Source organism: Periplaneta americana, chromosome 4 (assembly GCF_040183065.1).
Source record: "Periplaneta americana isolate PAMFEO1 chromosome 4, P.americana_PAMFEO1_priV1, whole genome shotgun sequence".
Taxonomy (NCBI): Eukaryota; Metazoa; Arthropoda; class Insecta; order Blattodea; family Blattidae; genus Periplaneta; species Periplaneta americana.
In genome coordinates, this window is record NC_091120.1 from 200,403,158 (window position 1) to 200,419,564 (window position 16,407).

At 37.7% G+C, this 16,407-nt stretch overlaps 2 protein-coding genes and 1 long non-coding RNA gene across 5 annotated transcripts in view; 2 read left to right on the forward strand and 1 right to left on the reverse strand.

Annotated features, from left to right (window-relative positions):
• cv-d (crossveinless d) overlaps positions 1–1,908 on the forward strand; it is a 73,624-nt gene extending 71,716 nt beyond the window's left edge. For both annotated transcript variants that reach the window (XM_069824623.1, XM_069824622.1), the window contains exon 23: positions 1,350–1,908. In XM_069824623.1, the coding sequence (XP_069680724.1) occupies positions 1,350–1,548 (199 nt within the window). In that variant the 3' untranslated portion in view covers positions 1,549–1,908. The remainder of the gene's footprint in view (positions 1–1,349) is intronic.
• A 7,007-nt stretch (positions 1,909–8,915) lies between these two features.
• On the reverse strand, positions 8,916–15,766 carry Dhdds (Dehydrodolichyl diphosphate synthase subunit). Its single transcript, XM_069824627.1, has 5 exons — positions 15,313–15,766; positions 15,060–15,221; positions 14,818–14,966; positions 13,642–13,826; positions 8,916–11,569 (listed from the first exon to the last, which is right to left on the reverse strand). The coding sequence occupies exons 1-5, from the start codon at positions 15,471–15,473 to the stop codon at positions 11,339–11,341; spliced, it is 888 nt and encodes a 295-aa protein (XP_069680728.1). The 5' UTR covers positions 15,474–15,766; the 3' UTR covers positions 8,916–11,338.
• The window catches only part of LOC138698594 (uncharacterized), a 66,124-nt gene continuing 65,470 nt past the window's right edge, over positions 15,754–16,407 (forward strand). Inside the window, exon 1 of one of the 2 annotated variants that reach the window (XR_011331900.1) lies at positions 15,754–15,865. This is a non-coding gene — a long non-coding RNA (uncharacterized lncRNA). Of the gene's footprint in view, positions 15,866–15,932; positions 16,064–16,407 lie in introns of those variants that run through there. The other variant, XR_011331899.1, reaches the window with a different exon arrangement.

The window sequence follows — 16,407 nt, forward strand, 5'->3', positions numbered from 1 at the left end:
TGACTAGTGTAACCTAATATGTAGCTAATCTGCAATGAATGCAATGGAGAGGGGAAAGGAACTGATCACCCTACCCCATTATCTCCTGTCCCAGTTGCCTCATAAGTGGTGCCTTGTTGTTACCACTTGTGAGGTTCAGACCTGTCTTCGGACAGTTGACTAAACAACAACAGGTATTTGATGTGTGTCCCTTGTCTTGTGTTTGTCCTTCTCAAAGGGGCATTGACCACGTGATAAGGGAATTTCGCTACTACAGGGTGTCTTTTAATTCCCACAAGTGGTCCTCAGATGATGATGATGATGATGAAGTGGTTCTCAGTAACATGATATGGTGCATCTCCAAGGGAAGAAAGTCTGTGGGTCGACCATTCCGAAGATGACTGGAGACCATAAGAGGCCAGAGGCCTGTTACTTGACAGACAGACAGATAATGATGCTGAAGCAGTCCAACGATCAGACATCTCCGTATTCAGGTAAGCACAAACTGCATTGTGGAAATGTGGCGGAGCCCCATCTTGCTGAAAGATGAAATCGTCATCGAGATCTTGTCTATGTTGAGGCACCAACCATTGCTCCAACATGTCCAGATATGAATGTCCAGTCACAGGAACCTCAATGAAGAAGAAAGGTCCGTACAGTTTTCGTTGTGACAACGCGCAGAAAACATTCACCTTTGGTGAATCACGCTCATGTTCAATGATTCTGTGAGGTTTCTGTCTACCCCAAACACGACAGTTGTGCTTGTTAATTTTCCCACTCGTATGGAATGTCACTTCGTCGCTGAAAATTAAGCGGCTGAATAAGTCATCGTCGTCTGCTACGAGTTTTCTTGCCAACTACAACAGGCAGCAAAGGTGAATGTTGGATAGGACGTGCTGGAGTAAGGGACAGATGTTTCATGACATGACCACCAAGGTCACCCGATATGACTGCATGTAATTCTTTTCTATGGGGGTATCTAAAGGACCGTGTGTTTGTACCGCCTTTGGCACGTGATTTAGAGGAACTAAAAACCAGAATTCGAGAAGCTGCCGCCACGGTCACAGAGGATATGTTGAAAAGGGTATGGGAAGAGTTTGATTATCGTTTGGACATCTGCCGAGTCACTCGTGGTTCACACATTGAATCTCTCTAAGGTGTAAAACGAACATTGAGAGTTTGACTTTAAACTGACGTGTGTTTGAAAGTGCTATCATTAGTAGTTTTTGTGTAATAAACTATTGAAAGTGTTACCGGACTTTTGATATGCCCTGTACACTGTCTAGAAATGCTACTCAGCAGTGTATAAATTAGAAATAAACAAATCACTTTAACTTGGTAACAGCTAGTCGATTGTGATGATGTTACAGAGTATGGCAGCGGACAGATGGACTCATACGGGTTCACTTGGGGCCTCTGCATGTGTGGCTGGAGTACTACGGACACTTCGCCACAGTGACGGTACTGGGCCTGTACCGTGGGGAGCTGTGCGGCCTGTGTGGAGATCACAACGGCAACGCAAGCGACGATCAGGCACAAGTGTTCAGTCTACCGTGCACCAGCAACTGACGTAGAAGCCGGTACTGTGGCATTTCTCTGTACTTTAAACTAAACAAAGCTGGTGCTCTCCCAGTTGATTCTATGTTGTTAAGTTGTTAAAAACGCAAGCTAGCGAAATTTCATTAAAATATTTAAACAAAAATTGAGTTAGCAAAGAAAATAAATGTAATATTTAAAGAGAGATGATGCTTAAATATTGTGAAAACGAGTAGATTTTCAAAAACTTTGCTTTTTCTTTAAAATATTCTTTGAAATGTGCAAAATGCATTACATAAAATTTAATGCGCATTTATTGTCTTTTCAGCTGCTATGACGGCATTTTAAAGATCTGGTGCACAGGGTTTCTTTAAATGACGCTAAAGTTTCATTGCAACCTGGTGGCATTGGATAAAAAAAAAATATCAGTAACTTTATTTTTTTAACTTTTTTTTTTATATGTGAAAAACTCATTTCATAAAATTCAATGCGCATTTATGGCCTTGTCAGCTGCTCTGACGACATTTTAAAGCTTTTATTTTTATTTTATTTTAGTAGGTTATTTTACGATGCTTTATCAACATCTTAGGTTATTTAGCGTCTGAATGAGATGAAGGTGATAATGCCCGTGAAATGAGTCCGGGGTCCAACACCGAAAGTTACCCAGCATTTGCTCATATTGGGTTAAGGGAAAACCCCGGAAAAAACCTCAACCAGGTAACTTGCCCTGACCGGGAATCGAACCCGGGAGGCCACCGGCGTGGCTCAGTCGGTTAAGGCGCTTGTCTGCCGGTCTGAAGTTGCGTTCGGGCGCGGGTTCGATCCCCGCTTGGGCTGATTACCTGGTTGGGTTTTTTCCGAGGTTTTCCCCAACCGTAATGTGAATACAAGGTAATCTCTGGCGAATCCTCGGCCTCATCTCGCCAAATATCATCTCGCTATCACCAATCTCATCGACGCTAAATAATCTAGTAGTTGATACAGCGTCGTTAAATAACCAACTAAAATAAAAATCGAACCCGGGCCACCAGGTTTCGCGGCGAGACGTGCTAACCGTTACTCCACAGGTGTGGACTTTTTTTTTTTTTTTAAGCTCTGGTACAAGATTTTAAATGACACTAAACTTAGATTGCAATTTTCCGTAACTTTATTTATCTATTTTTTTGCTTTATTTCATACAAAAAGTTACATATCTTCGGAACTACAAATGCTACGTGCTTGGTATTTTGTACACACATTCTTCAGGATTTTAAGAAACTTTTCTCTGGAATAGAAATGTGTTATTTTGTAACATTTGACAAATATGCCTCCATATTTCTATAAAAGTATGGTACCTCTAAAAGTCATTCTTAAAACATAATTGTTTATCTTAAAATTCTGAAAACCAATAACAAAATGGTGCTCCAGACATTTTAAAGAACGTGCTGTTAGAATTAGGAGTAAGATGTCATATAAATTTTAAATTTACTTTTAAAAATACCTGAGATATATACATGTTAGTGAATTACTGTATTGTATTTTTTTTCTTCAAAATTTCGGCCATATACAAAAAAAAAATAGTCCATCAATTAGAAAAAAATTTCAATTTTCACCATTCTCTCCACTTAAAGTTTCCGAAAACGAGCAACAGAGAATACATTTAGGGACAGTGACGAAACATGTGCCTTTTATCACAAGAATAACAAAAGTGTACCGAAAAATTGAAAAATGTAATTTCTGATTCACAATTCAAGATTTAAACAAAAATAATCGCAACACACTGAAAGTAAACTGACTTTTATTGTAAACATAGTAAAAGTGCATCCAACCACACGTATTTCACGAAACCATAAAAATTTGGTGGAAAAATGTGTGTTAAAATAAGGTGCAGCAACCATCTCTAAATATAAACTGTGCGGGAAGCGACATATGTTGTTATTGTTTAGTCAACTGTCCGAAGATAGGTTTGAACCTCATAAGTGACACCAATAAGGCATCATTCATGAGGAAAACTAGGCCAAAAGATAATGGGGTAGGGTGGCCAATTCCTTCCCCCCTACATTGCATACAATCGCCGATTAGCTACATATGTATTAATTTTCACTGAAGTGTGGCTTCTTCATACAATTATGGGAAATTTGACATATTAATATGTAAATACCGTGCATGTACAAAGTCACTCCACAGTGATGCGAGCACCATAGTTCGTCTAGTTATGGCTGGTATTAATTCAGCAAGTTGGTACCACATTCCATTTGGATCGTTATTATGGCTTTCGAAGTGTATGAAAGTCTTTCAGTTTAGTGACAGTCATGTCTGTGGTTAAATTTCATTACTTTGGTCTTCCATCCAGGCAGTCCAGGTTCAATGCCCGGTCAGGTCGTGATGGAATTTGTGGTAAACAAAGTACACGTTGCAAATGGTTTCTCTCAGAGCCCTTTTGTTCCTCTGTTATTCTTGTTTATTTCTTCAACTTATTTAATAATGTGCGTACCGTCCGCTGCATGATAATGAAATTATTCAGAAGTTATAAAACATATTAGGGTGTCACTTTGTAGAACTCAAAAGTGATGGGGCCTCCAAGCCTCTGATTACATTACTCAGTAAATGCCACATTTCTTTTTTTAGGTTGTAGGAACAGATATTATGGTACACAACAAATTTCTTGCATGGTAGAAGAAGGAAAAACGTCACTGACTACATAAATAGGTGTGGAAAAAACCGTGCTTTACATAAGGTGCCTTTGTTTGCATAATAAACAGCCGTTTCTTTACTTGATAACATTGCTTACGTTATAAATTATGACCGTAGTTTACAGTTCTACAACAAACAGGACACAACCAAACCAGGAACCATGCCACGTGGTTTTAAGGTATGTGGTTAGTGACTGCCATCAAAAAATGTACACAAAGGTCAATTTCCACGAACATAACCAAAGCTGCATGTGTAAATTGTGTGGCTGACGTGACACATATCTCACATTGTGATATGCAAAACAACAGGCGTCAAGAGGTGACACGTAATTTCTCATTACATGCTTTTACGTGTTTCGCAACAATTCTAGCAATGATACAAGGTTTCGGCAGAATTCGACAGTGTGAAATTGCAATATGTAATTTTTCGCATGGAATAAAACAAAAAATTAAAGTTGCGGGAAATTGCAAAGTTTAGTGGCATTTAAAAATCCTGTGCCCCAGAACCTTATAATGACTTCACAGTAGCTGATAAGGCCATAAATGCACATTAAATTTTATATAATGTATTTCTCATATAAAAAGGTACTTATTTTAAAGGAAAAAAATATATATTGAAAAAAGTAATACATTTACTTTAAATTTGAATCAAATTTTAATGCAATTTGAAAACCCTGCATACCAGAGTTTAAAAAAATGACGTCGCACCAGTTTACAAGGCCATAAATGACCATTAAATTTTATGTAATGTATTTCTCACATAAAAAGGTACTTATTTTAAAGGAAAAAAATACTGAAAAAGGTAATAAAGTTATGGAAAATTGGAATCAAAGTTTAATGCAATTTAGAAACCCTGCATACCAGAGCTTTAAAAATGACGTCGCACCATAAATGTACATTAAATTTTAGGTAACGTATTTTTCACATATCAAAGAATATTTTAGTATTTTAAAGGATTTTATTTGACTGGTTTTTCACCACATGCCAAAGAAAATGAAAAAAAAAAACCGAAGAAGCTAAATCTCTCAACCTTGAAACAACAAATGTATGACTTCATAATATATATAGATGGCTTTTTATTAGATCACAAAGGAACCTGAAATACAGAAATTCTAATGGTGAGATGGAAGCCATTTATACATCCCTGCGGTACTTATTTGCTTTGTTACATAAATGTACTAATATAGTTGTATTATTAAACTATTATTATTATTATTATTATTATCAATATCTAAAGCCGATATTCAGACTGCAAGTTGCAAGTTTGACTACTTAACCCAAAATGAGCAAGAATAAAGAAATCCACAATATGATTAAACAAATAACAGAATTTAAATACAGCACACTGTGGTGTCAAAGGTAATAAAAAATTTGACTTTCTAGCAAAGAAAGACACTAAAATCTCTCAAATGGTGAAGCAAAAATGTTCATATGAATCAAGAAAACGCATAATTAAAAGAAAATTTTCTAAATCACAATCAAAATCTAATATTCAAAAGAGAAAATCAAAATGGATGAACCTCTTGAAAAATAAAAATCAGTCCCAGATTTACGCATAAAATCATCTGTTGCAATGTTAGACTTATAATACGCCATGATTGCTTAGGTAATCATTTTCCCAGGATTGGAATATTCCGAACTCCATATTACTTGTTACGCAGCCAGGAAGAAGAAATGGACATAGATCGCTGAACGACTTGTGGATCTCTCCAAGATTATGAAGATCTTGTAGCAAAATATTGGAAACAAGAAGGAAAATAATTTTATTATAAGTCCTGAACATTAGATACTTACACTTCTGTAAAATAAAAATATATCTAGCGTCAGGCAGTGGTGTACACAAGGGGTTAGGTTACCGGGTTTAAACCCCCTCCCCCTTGAACTAAAAAAACATATATTTAGATTTGAATATTTTTTATCCATAATTGTTTTTCCTTCTCTTATTTTTCAGTGTCAGAGTAACAAAATCTACATCGACATAAATATAGACCTCCTACCCCTCCTTCAATATAAACCCAGTGCTTGATGCTGCGGCACGTTTGAATTATAACAATGCCATCTTTATTATAGAGACACCTACCGCCTACTACTGACCTTTAAATAAAATGAAGCTGACACAATGTAAAATTTAACTTGTTGTGAAACATATTGAAAGGTTATTATGACAGTTCTGCAGTGCAGATGTTAAATATGGCGCACTGTCTATTTTAAACTCATTTTAAGAGTGGTATTGACTTGTTCTTAATTTTTTTGTCCATTTGACAATTCATATTTTTAATAATAATAGTACATAAAATTTAAAATACCGATAATGCAAATTGTAAACAGTTTTAATAATGACTTCCCCCTTGACACCACTGTCAGGTGACTTATACCAGAAAAATTAATCGATATCTGATTACAGAATGAAAGTACGTGAAGTAATGAAATATTCTGTTCAGATTTTACGTAATCACCTGTACACCTAAATTCCTTTATATTCTATCTGATTACTACTAATTATTAAATAAACGTACTTTCTCAAGGGTAGCTTCCATTGGAAAATAAATCACAACAGAAATATTAATTTTTTATTTTTATTTGTTAAGTATGCTGTCTCTTTTGGCAATCCTTACTTAAGGGCAGCTACCCTTGTAGGATTTATATATACCATTTTAAGGGTGTTTATATCCACTGCAGTACTTCTTCAGATTGCGTCCTTGTCTAGTTTTCATATTCTTGCAGATCGTCTTAATGCAACTATGTAGCATTTTCTTTTTGTCTCTATTATTCGCCATATGCAGGGTGTCTTATGAGGAATGTAAAATACTTCACGATAATGTAGTTTTGGTTAACCTAAATCAATTTTAGCCGATATACCCATGTCTGTAGTCTAAGGGTTGGGGAGAAAAACTGGAACATCTTGTGGTTTCATATACCTACAGTTCCAGCTAAATGGAAAGCAACCCAAAAAGACGTCATACACCACAAGAATAAAATGCTAGAAAGATAACTTTATCTTATCTTACAGATAAGTGCAGTTGTCATATTCACTTTCCGTAAAAGACAACTTTTACCCTTTACAACACACAGTTCAATATTTTATTTCACGACTATTACGGCAGGATCTCATTCATACTACGAATCCTTTCCTTTTACTCTCACCACGACTGCGACAATGCGATAACAAAACGATATTAGACTTCCACAAAGTGTTCAAGAACAAACTTCACAAAAGATTTACCAACTGTTTTAAAAACAAATTTCACTGTAAAATGAAAATAAAAATAAAGGAAGATAAAGGGAGACAGAAAATGCCCCCCCCCCAGAAATAGCCTAGATTGCCTAGGCCTAAATCTGGCACTGATAATAATCTCATCTGTAAGGTATTATAACAGCTGTATTACCTCAACATTTAATAATAAAAATTTAATAAAACGTTTCTTATAAAAGAGAAAAACAACATGACAAAAATCTAAATAAATATACCGGTAATATAATTATAATAAATTATATAGCACATCGTGGCATATATAAAATAATAAGAAGACAACAAAAATATAATTAAAAATTTAAAAAACTGTCAGGTAATTTTAGATCTGATCGGTTGTGAAGGTTAAAAAAGCATTCACTAATTTAAGAGGTGGCAGTATTCATCAAAACAAGTAAAAAGAAAATGTCTTATAAACATGGGTCCTAAAATTAATATCTTCGAGACATGAGTACTTGTTCATCAAAATCACAGGAGATGCTCAATGTGATTTCTACTCATTGTAATGGCTCCTTCTGTCCTGTGTCTTAGGAAATCACAGTTATCTTTTTGTTTACTGCATTGTACAGATACCCAATAAGAAACAAAGCGCTCACATTAGAAGATAAGCTGTTCTTACAATACTAAGTTCAAAGTCCATTTCTACAGTACATTATATTCATCATTGAATTGACTCAGCTTTTAACAGAAATGAGAACTAACAAGTTTTCTCTGGGAATAAAGAGAACATAGAAGTTTTAATCTCCAGTTACCTTGTGGACTTCATGACCTCTAAGAAGGATAACGTGAACTTTATTACTTACTGGCTTTTAAGGAACCCGGAGGTTCATTGCTGCCCTCACATAAGCCCGCCATTGGTCCCTATCCTGAGCAAAATTAATCCCTTCTCTATCATCATATCCCACCTCCCTCAAATCCATTTTAATATTATCTTCCCCTCTATGTCTCGGCCTCCCTAAAGGTCTTTTTCCCTCCGGCCTCCCAACTAACACTCTATATACAGAGAATTAGTCCCATTCCGAGGCTTATTTGAAGGATTCGTAACAAGCTGATTTTTACAGTGATGGGTTGTTAGCCCTTTGCCCAACCCCCAAGCTGAAGGACCACCCCTCATCGGCTGTCCGCGACTGCTTATTCAATATACTCACAGCTACCCTCCATATCTGGAGGCCGTCTCCTCGATCCGCAACCTGAGGACGCGCCATGCCGTGATGGACTTTATTACCAAAAGAAAAAAAAAGAAAGTCAATATCTTGAATTAAGGAAAATATCATTTTGAATAAGATTAAAATTCGAAAGATTTAACCAAATTTATTTTCTGAAATTTATTTTATTTTAGTAGGTTATTTTATGACGCTGTATCAACATCTTAGGTTATTTAGCGTCTGAATGAGATGAAGGTGATAATGCCGGTGAAATGAGTCAGGGGTCCAACACCGAAAGTTACCCAGCATTTTCTGAAATAATCAGAGAGAAAGTAAAGACAAATATTCCTTTATTTCTGATGCATTTTCATCAAAAGAAATTCCAAACACATCTGTAACATCAATGTCACAACCTTTCCTTGTGAGATACAAACTCAGTACAAAACTGATAATGAAATCAATGTTATTTCCCTACCTTTAGAACAACATACTGCAAAGTATATTTAATACAGCAATCGCAAATGCCCGATGTTCAGTCAGAAGTTCGCAACTGCCACCTAAAAAAAACATGCAATGTCAAACTTTGGACTGAACACCAGATAGGACTGCCTTGCAGTACACCTTCATTACCATCTGCAGAGGTGCCAACCTTTCAAACGGGTTATCTGTAATGCCATAGCGTGTATGTCCCTTCTCTTCTGGCTGGCAAAGTCACATGTAAAGTATTTTACATATAATTACACATTACCTGCCATTTCTTCTGCTAGAAAAAAGGCTTTGTGGCATGTTTTGCATCTAACAGCTGCTTATCTGCAAATTTCTTCTTGAAGCATACTTGTCCACATTCATTTCTGAAGTCTACAATTTTGGCCCAATTTCTATTCCTATAACGTATGGCTATTCAGGAAAAGTGTCACACTGGTAAGCTGTAAATTCTATTTAAAGTCGTGATGTCCACTTTCATTAACCAAATTTGGGAATCTTTGAATACAGTATTCGAGAGATTAATATGAAACATTTTTGTGTGAAATTTCTACAATTTCTGCATGCTTTTGAATTGAATTGAATTTATGGGAGGAAGGCACTATGGCCCAGCCCTGCGACCTGTTAAGGTCTATTGCACTAACCCTCAAGCTAGGCGCATTCCGAAACCCACACCGGCTGACTACACTAAGGTTCGCTGTGTACCCAGGTGTCGAGCAGGCAACCCCCCTCATCCTTAGACCAGCCACCTCCATGCGTCGCCAGCCGGTGATTGGGGGAATGCTATGGAATGATGATGAAATGGTGATCGAATGATGTAAATGCCTAATATAGGGAAAAAAGGGAGAACCGGAGAAAAACCCCTGCGGCCTTGTCCGCCACAAGTATCACTATGGATTTTTCAATGAAAAATCCAGACCTGACTGGGACTCGAACCTGGGCTGCCTGATGCGACAGGTCAGAGGTCTGACCACTCAACCACCACAGGGCTTTCTGCATGTTTAATTGGACCAAATTTTGCAGAAAGAAACCAACTCACATTATACCTAAAAACTGAGAAAAATGCACTTTAAAGTTAAATGTGAGTGAAAAATTCACAAGTAAATGTAACTACATGCTTATTGCTTTAAACAAAAGCTTATTATACGAAATATCTTCATTCAAAATTTGGATCCTTGGAATTATTTAATTATAGAGACGTTAAATTTGTTTGTGGGGTGGTTCCTTTCTGCAGAATGTCCAAAAAAAATTTATCCTCATTTGGAAATTCCTTTATAAAATTTTCTATCCTTTTTTTGGAAGATAGTCCCAGGCCGTGGCGTCGCGGTCTAAGGCATCCCACCTAGGACTCACGTTACAGAATGCGCGCTGGTTCGAGTCCTCATGGGGGAAGAAATTTTCTCATGAAATTTCGGCCAGTGTATGGGACCGGTGCCCACCCAGCATTGTCATGCACTTGGGGAGCTACGATAGGTAGCGAAATCCGGTTGCGAATACCAGCTATAACGGCTTGGGGGATCATCATGCCAACCACACGATACCTCCATTCTGGTTGGATGATCGTCCAACTCTGCTTCGGCATGTGGACGTGAGGCCAGCAGCCGGCTGGTCGGTCTAGGCCCTTCACGGGCTGTAGCGCCACGGATTATTATTTTTGGAAGATATATATATATATATTGCTTTTAAGGATCCCAGAGCTTCATTGCTGCCCTCACATAAGCCCGCCATCGGTCCCTATCTGAGCAATATTAATTTAGTCCCTAGCATCATATCCCACCTCCTTCAAATCCATTTTGATATTGTCCTCCCCAAAGGTCTTTTTCCCTCCGGCCTCCCAACTAACACTCTATATACATTTCTGGATTCGCCCATACATGCTACATGCCCTGCCCATCTCAAACTTCTGGATTTAATGTTCCTAATTATGTCTTTTTTTTTTGTCGTGACAGCTTTGCTTTTTCTGTAATAATTTTCCCTTTGGCCATAGTGCCATAACAGTGGAGGGGAAACAGTTGGCACCCCTGCATCTGCAAGGATCAGAATACCAAAATGGACATCTATTTCAATGCCAAAAGATGAACCGCAACTCTCACAAACTGAGACAGAACCTATAGATGCCAATCATTGATCTCTCCAACTCTTGCCATCAGAAAACAAGTAAAACAGACTTAATATCGCAGGACAAATTGTAAGTCTTAAAGGAATGTGGGGGACAGGATGGTCGGGTTTGGTACGTCTGTGGACGATCAGGTACGTGAGGATCAATCAGCAGTTCAGGCTGCCGCACGGCACGCCTCTTCGAGACTGGCCAGTCGTCCAGCGACCAGCTGCTTGTGGAACAGGCCTGCGTGTTCAGTGAGGGCACCACCCGCCACATTCTCTGCATGCTGTACAGCTGCAAGCTGGGCGTAGCTCCTCTGGTACTTGATCACAGCTGCCAGAAGGTGCCACACGCTGAACTCTGGCCACAGCACATCCGTGAAGTACAAACAGCTGCACGACACCTGCACAACAACAGCTGTCAGACTCAACACCTGCTTGAAACAGATTCATGATCAGTTTCCACAGCTAACAACCATATCTTTGGCTCTTCTGCACTACTAGTCTCTGTATTCTGACACAGACAAACCCACTCTTAAGTAGATGGATTGTTTCCCAGAATGTCAAAACTTATATACAAGCTGTTTCAAAGTAAGGTATAACCACAGTCCAGTATATACAGTCACGAAGCTTGAGTTGTGAAGGTGCTAGGAACAATAGACTGTGCCGGTACTATTTCGCATTGTCTGTAATGAGACGATATTAGCGATCCTAGTGGTTAGCAACTATCTTTGGATGCATATTTACTACATATTGAGCTTCGTGACTGTATATACTAGACTGTGGTATAACTGTAATTAAAATTGAATGAGAGGATTTTGGACAAAAAAACTCTGACACATCAGATCTTGTATTTAGAAAGGATTAATTTTATCGAAACAAAATATTTTTGCAACTACTTTTACGCAGGCGGCCGGGTAGCTCAGTTGGTAGAGCAGCTGGCTACGGACTGGAAGGTCCGGGGTTCGATCCCAGGTGGTGACAGGATTTTTTCTCGTTGCCAAACTTTCAGAACGGCCCCGAGGTTCACTCAGCCTCCTATAAAATTGAGTACCGGGTCTTTCCCGGGGGTAAAAGGCGGTCAGAGCGTGGTGCCGACCACACCACCTCATTCTAGTGCCGAGGTCATGAAAAGCATGGGGCTCTACCTCCATGCCCCCCAAGTGCCTTCATGGCATGTTACGGGGATACCTTTACCTTACTTTTACGCAAGTTACGATGACGCTGAAAACATTTTGAAATGGCACCCTACAGTTTTGTAATATTATCTGAAAGAGTATATTTTTTAATATAACATTTCATTTGTTTTGTACAGAAGCACCGTGGTTATGGTTACTGTAACAACAATTTTACTGTTGATATATTTTGTTATGAAAGCAGTTTTATTCATGAAATCAACATAAGAGTACGAAATACGCGCAATTTCGAAGAATGCATAATCTTTTATTTCGATTGTTGATTTTTAAATTACACATATAATACATCTTGATTACACAACTTTTAACACTATATCACTTCGGAATATGTATTATATGTCTTTCTCATATTTTATGTCATAATTATGTATATATTTTATGTAACTATTTGTACAGGGCTATAATATGTATGATTTAATTACAGCCCTAATATACCTTCGGGTAAAACAGGGTTCCATAAACTTGGAAATTCAATAATAATATATATCTTTCTCATGTTAAATTCTATCGTACCTGGTAACATGTTTCGGTCTGCTATTGGCCATCTTGAGAACTAGTTGTTGCTGGTCTTGGCGCCATTTGTTTTGTTTCCTGTGGGGGTGTGTTTGTGTAGTGTAATGTGGAGTCAAAGAGTGTGTATGTTCTGAAATTGAGTTGTGTGTTGAGAATTTCATTTGGATGTATTTTGTGTATCTGTGGATAAGTTCTGACCGTTTGCAAGGATGTGGTTCATGTCGCATCAAAATACAAGACTGCTGTTACAACTATGCGCGATTTAATAAAAATTAACAATAAAGTGTATAAAGTATGTAAATCTACAACACAAGACCTCTACTATTCCTATCTTCCTGGCTGACAGCCATTACAAGGAATTCCCTTGCCCCTTAAAACCCCGTTGTTGACAACCAGACTGAAATGACCCACTACCTAGCGTGTTGAACACAAGATCACGGAAGAAATTAAGAAAGTGCGAGTATTATTCACTTAATTTACGAAAATATTTTATGGTACAGATTATCAGATTTTTTTCTATTAACCGTTCGGTCCACGTCCTTCATTACAACGGATAATAGAGGCTCTACTGTACTTCATATTTTGGCAAAATTTTCTTCATGTTGTCCCAGTCTCTAATGATCATTGACCTATCGCTACGAGATGATCTAAACGCCATTTCATACAAGTTGAGAGGATTTGAAAGCATTTCTTTCCCCTTCTACTTTCTCTGAGTTTGTCAGCGACAGCGTAAAGTGAAAAGTAGGCCTAGAACAAAAATGACCAACCTGCCACAACAAGAAGTCGCTGAGTCTGACCTCTCCCGACGTTCTTATCAACAGGTCTGGGTCAGGACTTGTACTGGTGTACAAGCAGTTAGAGAGCAACTGTTGGGAGACATCAGAGAGTTGCAGGACACCTCGCTCCACACCAGACACCACGGTTCGAACTGCTTGCGCTATCTCTTCCCGAGCTGCACAGACAAAACATACAGAATGATGAGTGATACAGAACGGTGTAACATTCATTAAAAGTTCTCTCTCTGATTAAGGTAACTCAGCCTAATATAAGCTACAAAAAGTAGTTTGAATAATTTCGAGGGAAAAATTGTTCCGGAGCCGGGTATCGATCCTGGGAACTTTGGTTTAACATACCAACGCTCTACCACTGAGCTACTCGGGAACTCTAACCGACACCGAACCAATTTTTCCCTCTATATCCACAGACCTCAAAGTGGGCTGACAACCGTCAAGCAACAAACTTCGAGTGCACACTAACTCCGTGTGACTTAAATTGTGGTTTTTCTGTTAACGAACAGTGACGTGTATTATGCAAATCAAGATTTCAGGTATAACTCCCTGTAAAGTTGATTTGAATAATTCCCGGGATCGATACCCGGCTCCGGAACAATTTTTCCCTCAAAATTATTCAAATCAACTTTACAGGGAGTTATACCTGAAATCTTGATTTGCATAATACACGTCACTGTTCGTTAACAGAAAAACCACAATTTAAGTCACACGGAGTTAGTGTGCACTCGAAGTTTGTTGCTTGACGGTTGTCAGCCCACTTTGAGGTCTGTGGATATAGAGGGAAAAATTGGTTCGGTGTCGGTTAGAGTTCCCGAGTAGCTCAGTGGTAGAGCGTTGGTACGTTAAACCAAAGTTCCCGGGATCGATACCCGGCTCCGGAACAATTTTTCCCTCGAAATTATTCAAATCAACTTTACAGGGAGTTATACCTGAAATCTTGATTTGCAAAAAGTAGTTTGCTTACAGCAAGATAATGGTAAATGCAATAGTCGATGACCTAAGTTATATGACCGATGAATGTAGTCACACTTATGCAATTCTGTGCATTGCTGCAATGTAACAGCGCAAACTGTTTAACTGAAAAGTAAACCTAAATGCAAGCCAGTAGAGACTGTCTAAATGATTCAACAAGTTCACTGTCAGTTAACTTACCTGTGTAAGCAAATGCTACATTAAGAAATGCTTTGTTATTTTCCTTGGTTAGAATCATGGCTTCTGCAATAAGCTTCTGCACATCGTATGGTAGAAGTGACAGATTTCCTATTACTCGGATGCACACACCATTCTCCATCAATTTATCCCTGGCACAATAAAACATGGGTTCAAACATAAATTCCTAAGTCCTTGTAACACATTTAACAATAGTATATTAAATGGAAGAACTAACAACTAACTTCTCATCAAGTAATCTTTGAAATTTCTGTCTGGCAAGTTCCATAAGACCATCCACCTCTTCTTGGCTACGTTTGAAGTTTTCTATACTGAAAGCATACACTGTAACTTCAGGAATCCCTAGATCCAAGCACCATTGCAAGGTCTCTGCTAATTTGTCAAACCTAAATTAACAAATTTACAGATTAGTAAAAGAACACTACAACAATAAAAACAATACATTTCATTCACAAACAGTTATAACAATCAACATACCCTTGAGAATGACCCTCAGCTTTCTGAACTTTATTTTTTTTAGCATAACGTCTATTGCCGTCCATAATAAATGCTACATGTCTAGGCACTTTACCACATTTCACTACTTTCACACACAAAAACTGCACCCAATTTAATGTACTATCACGAATCCAAGACATCTTATAGAGATGATGAAATGTTACACTGAGTTGTATTTTTTGTACACAAACACATACAGCATAATAGTATAATCAGTTCTACCGTGCGTTATACAATTGCAAAATAATGTAATTAAGTTCCGGGTAACATATTTTTAGTCTATGTCACACAGAATTCATTAATTGTCTAACCCGGTTAAACCCTATAGACATCCCAATCCCAAGAACAAGTAACACCTGACCATCGAGCCGTCGACGAACTCATGACTGCTCACAGATAACAAGTAACAGTAACAACTCTGACCACGCGGACGAAATATCAAAGAGATTCCACGAGTGAGAACGGAGGCTTTCGACAGTCTGTGATAAGATGGCAGCACACATGCAAGCGCTACGTTCACCTAGCGGTAATTGTAAGTACTACTGGTAGTTCTGATACAATTCTTGAGAATAGCGGTTATTTTTAAATCAAATTTCGAATGGGACTTGGAAGCTACAAACTAGAGTGCTGAATAAATAAAAAGTACAGGATTAATACAAGAATATCGGGTACGAAAGCTTTTTGTGACTCAATTTGTGCATTCTGATTTTACAATTCTGGCGACGAATATGTAAGTAAAGTAGATTTTTATATAACTTCATAATTATTGCAATATCAACAGGAATTAAAATTTTTGGTTGACTAGCTATTATATAATGGTTCCCAACTATAATGGAAGTGAACTATTACATAGTAGCTATCATGTAATACAATATCAATTCATGAATTTGCCAATTAGTACTCCTATAATAATAATAATAATAATAATAATAATAATAATAATAATAATAATAATAATAATAATAATAAGTTTCCTAATACCCGGTACTCGTTACATATGCTGTTAACTCAGCCATTGCTGTATAATCATAAACGATGACGTATATTTTCCCTGGACCAAAAATATATTACAAA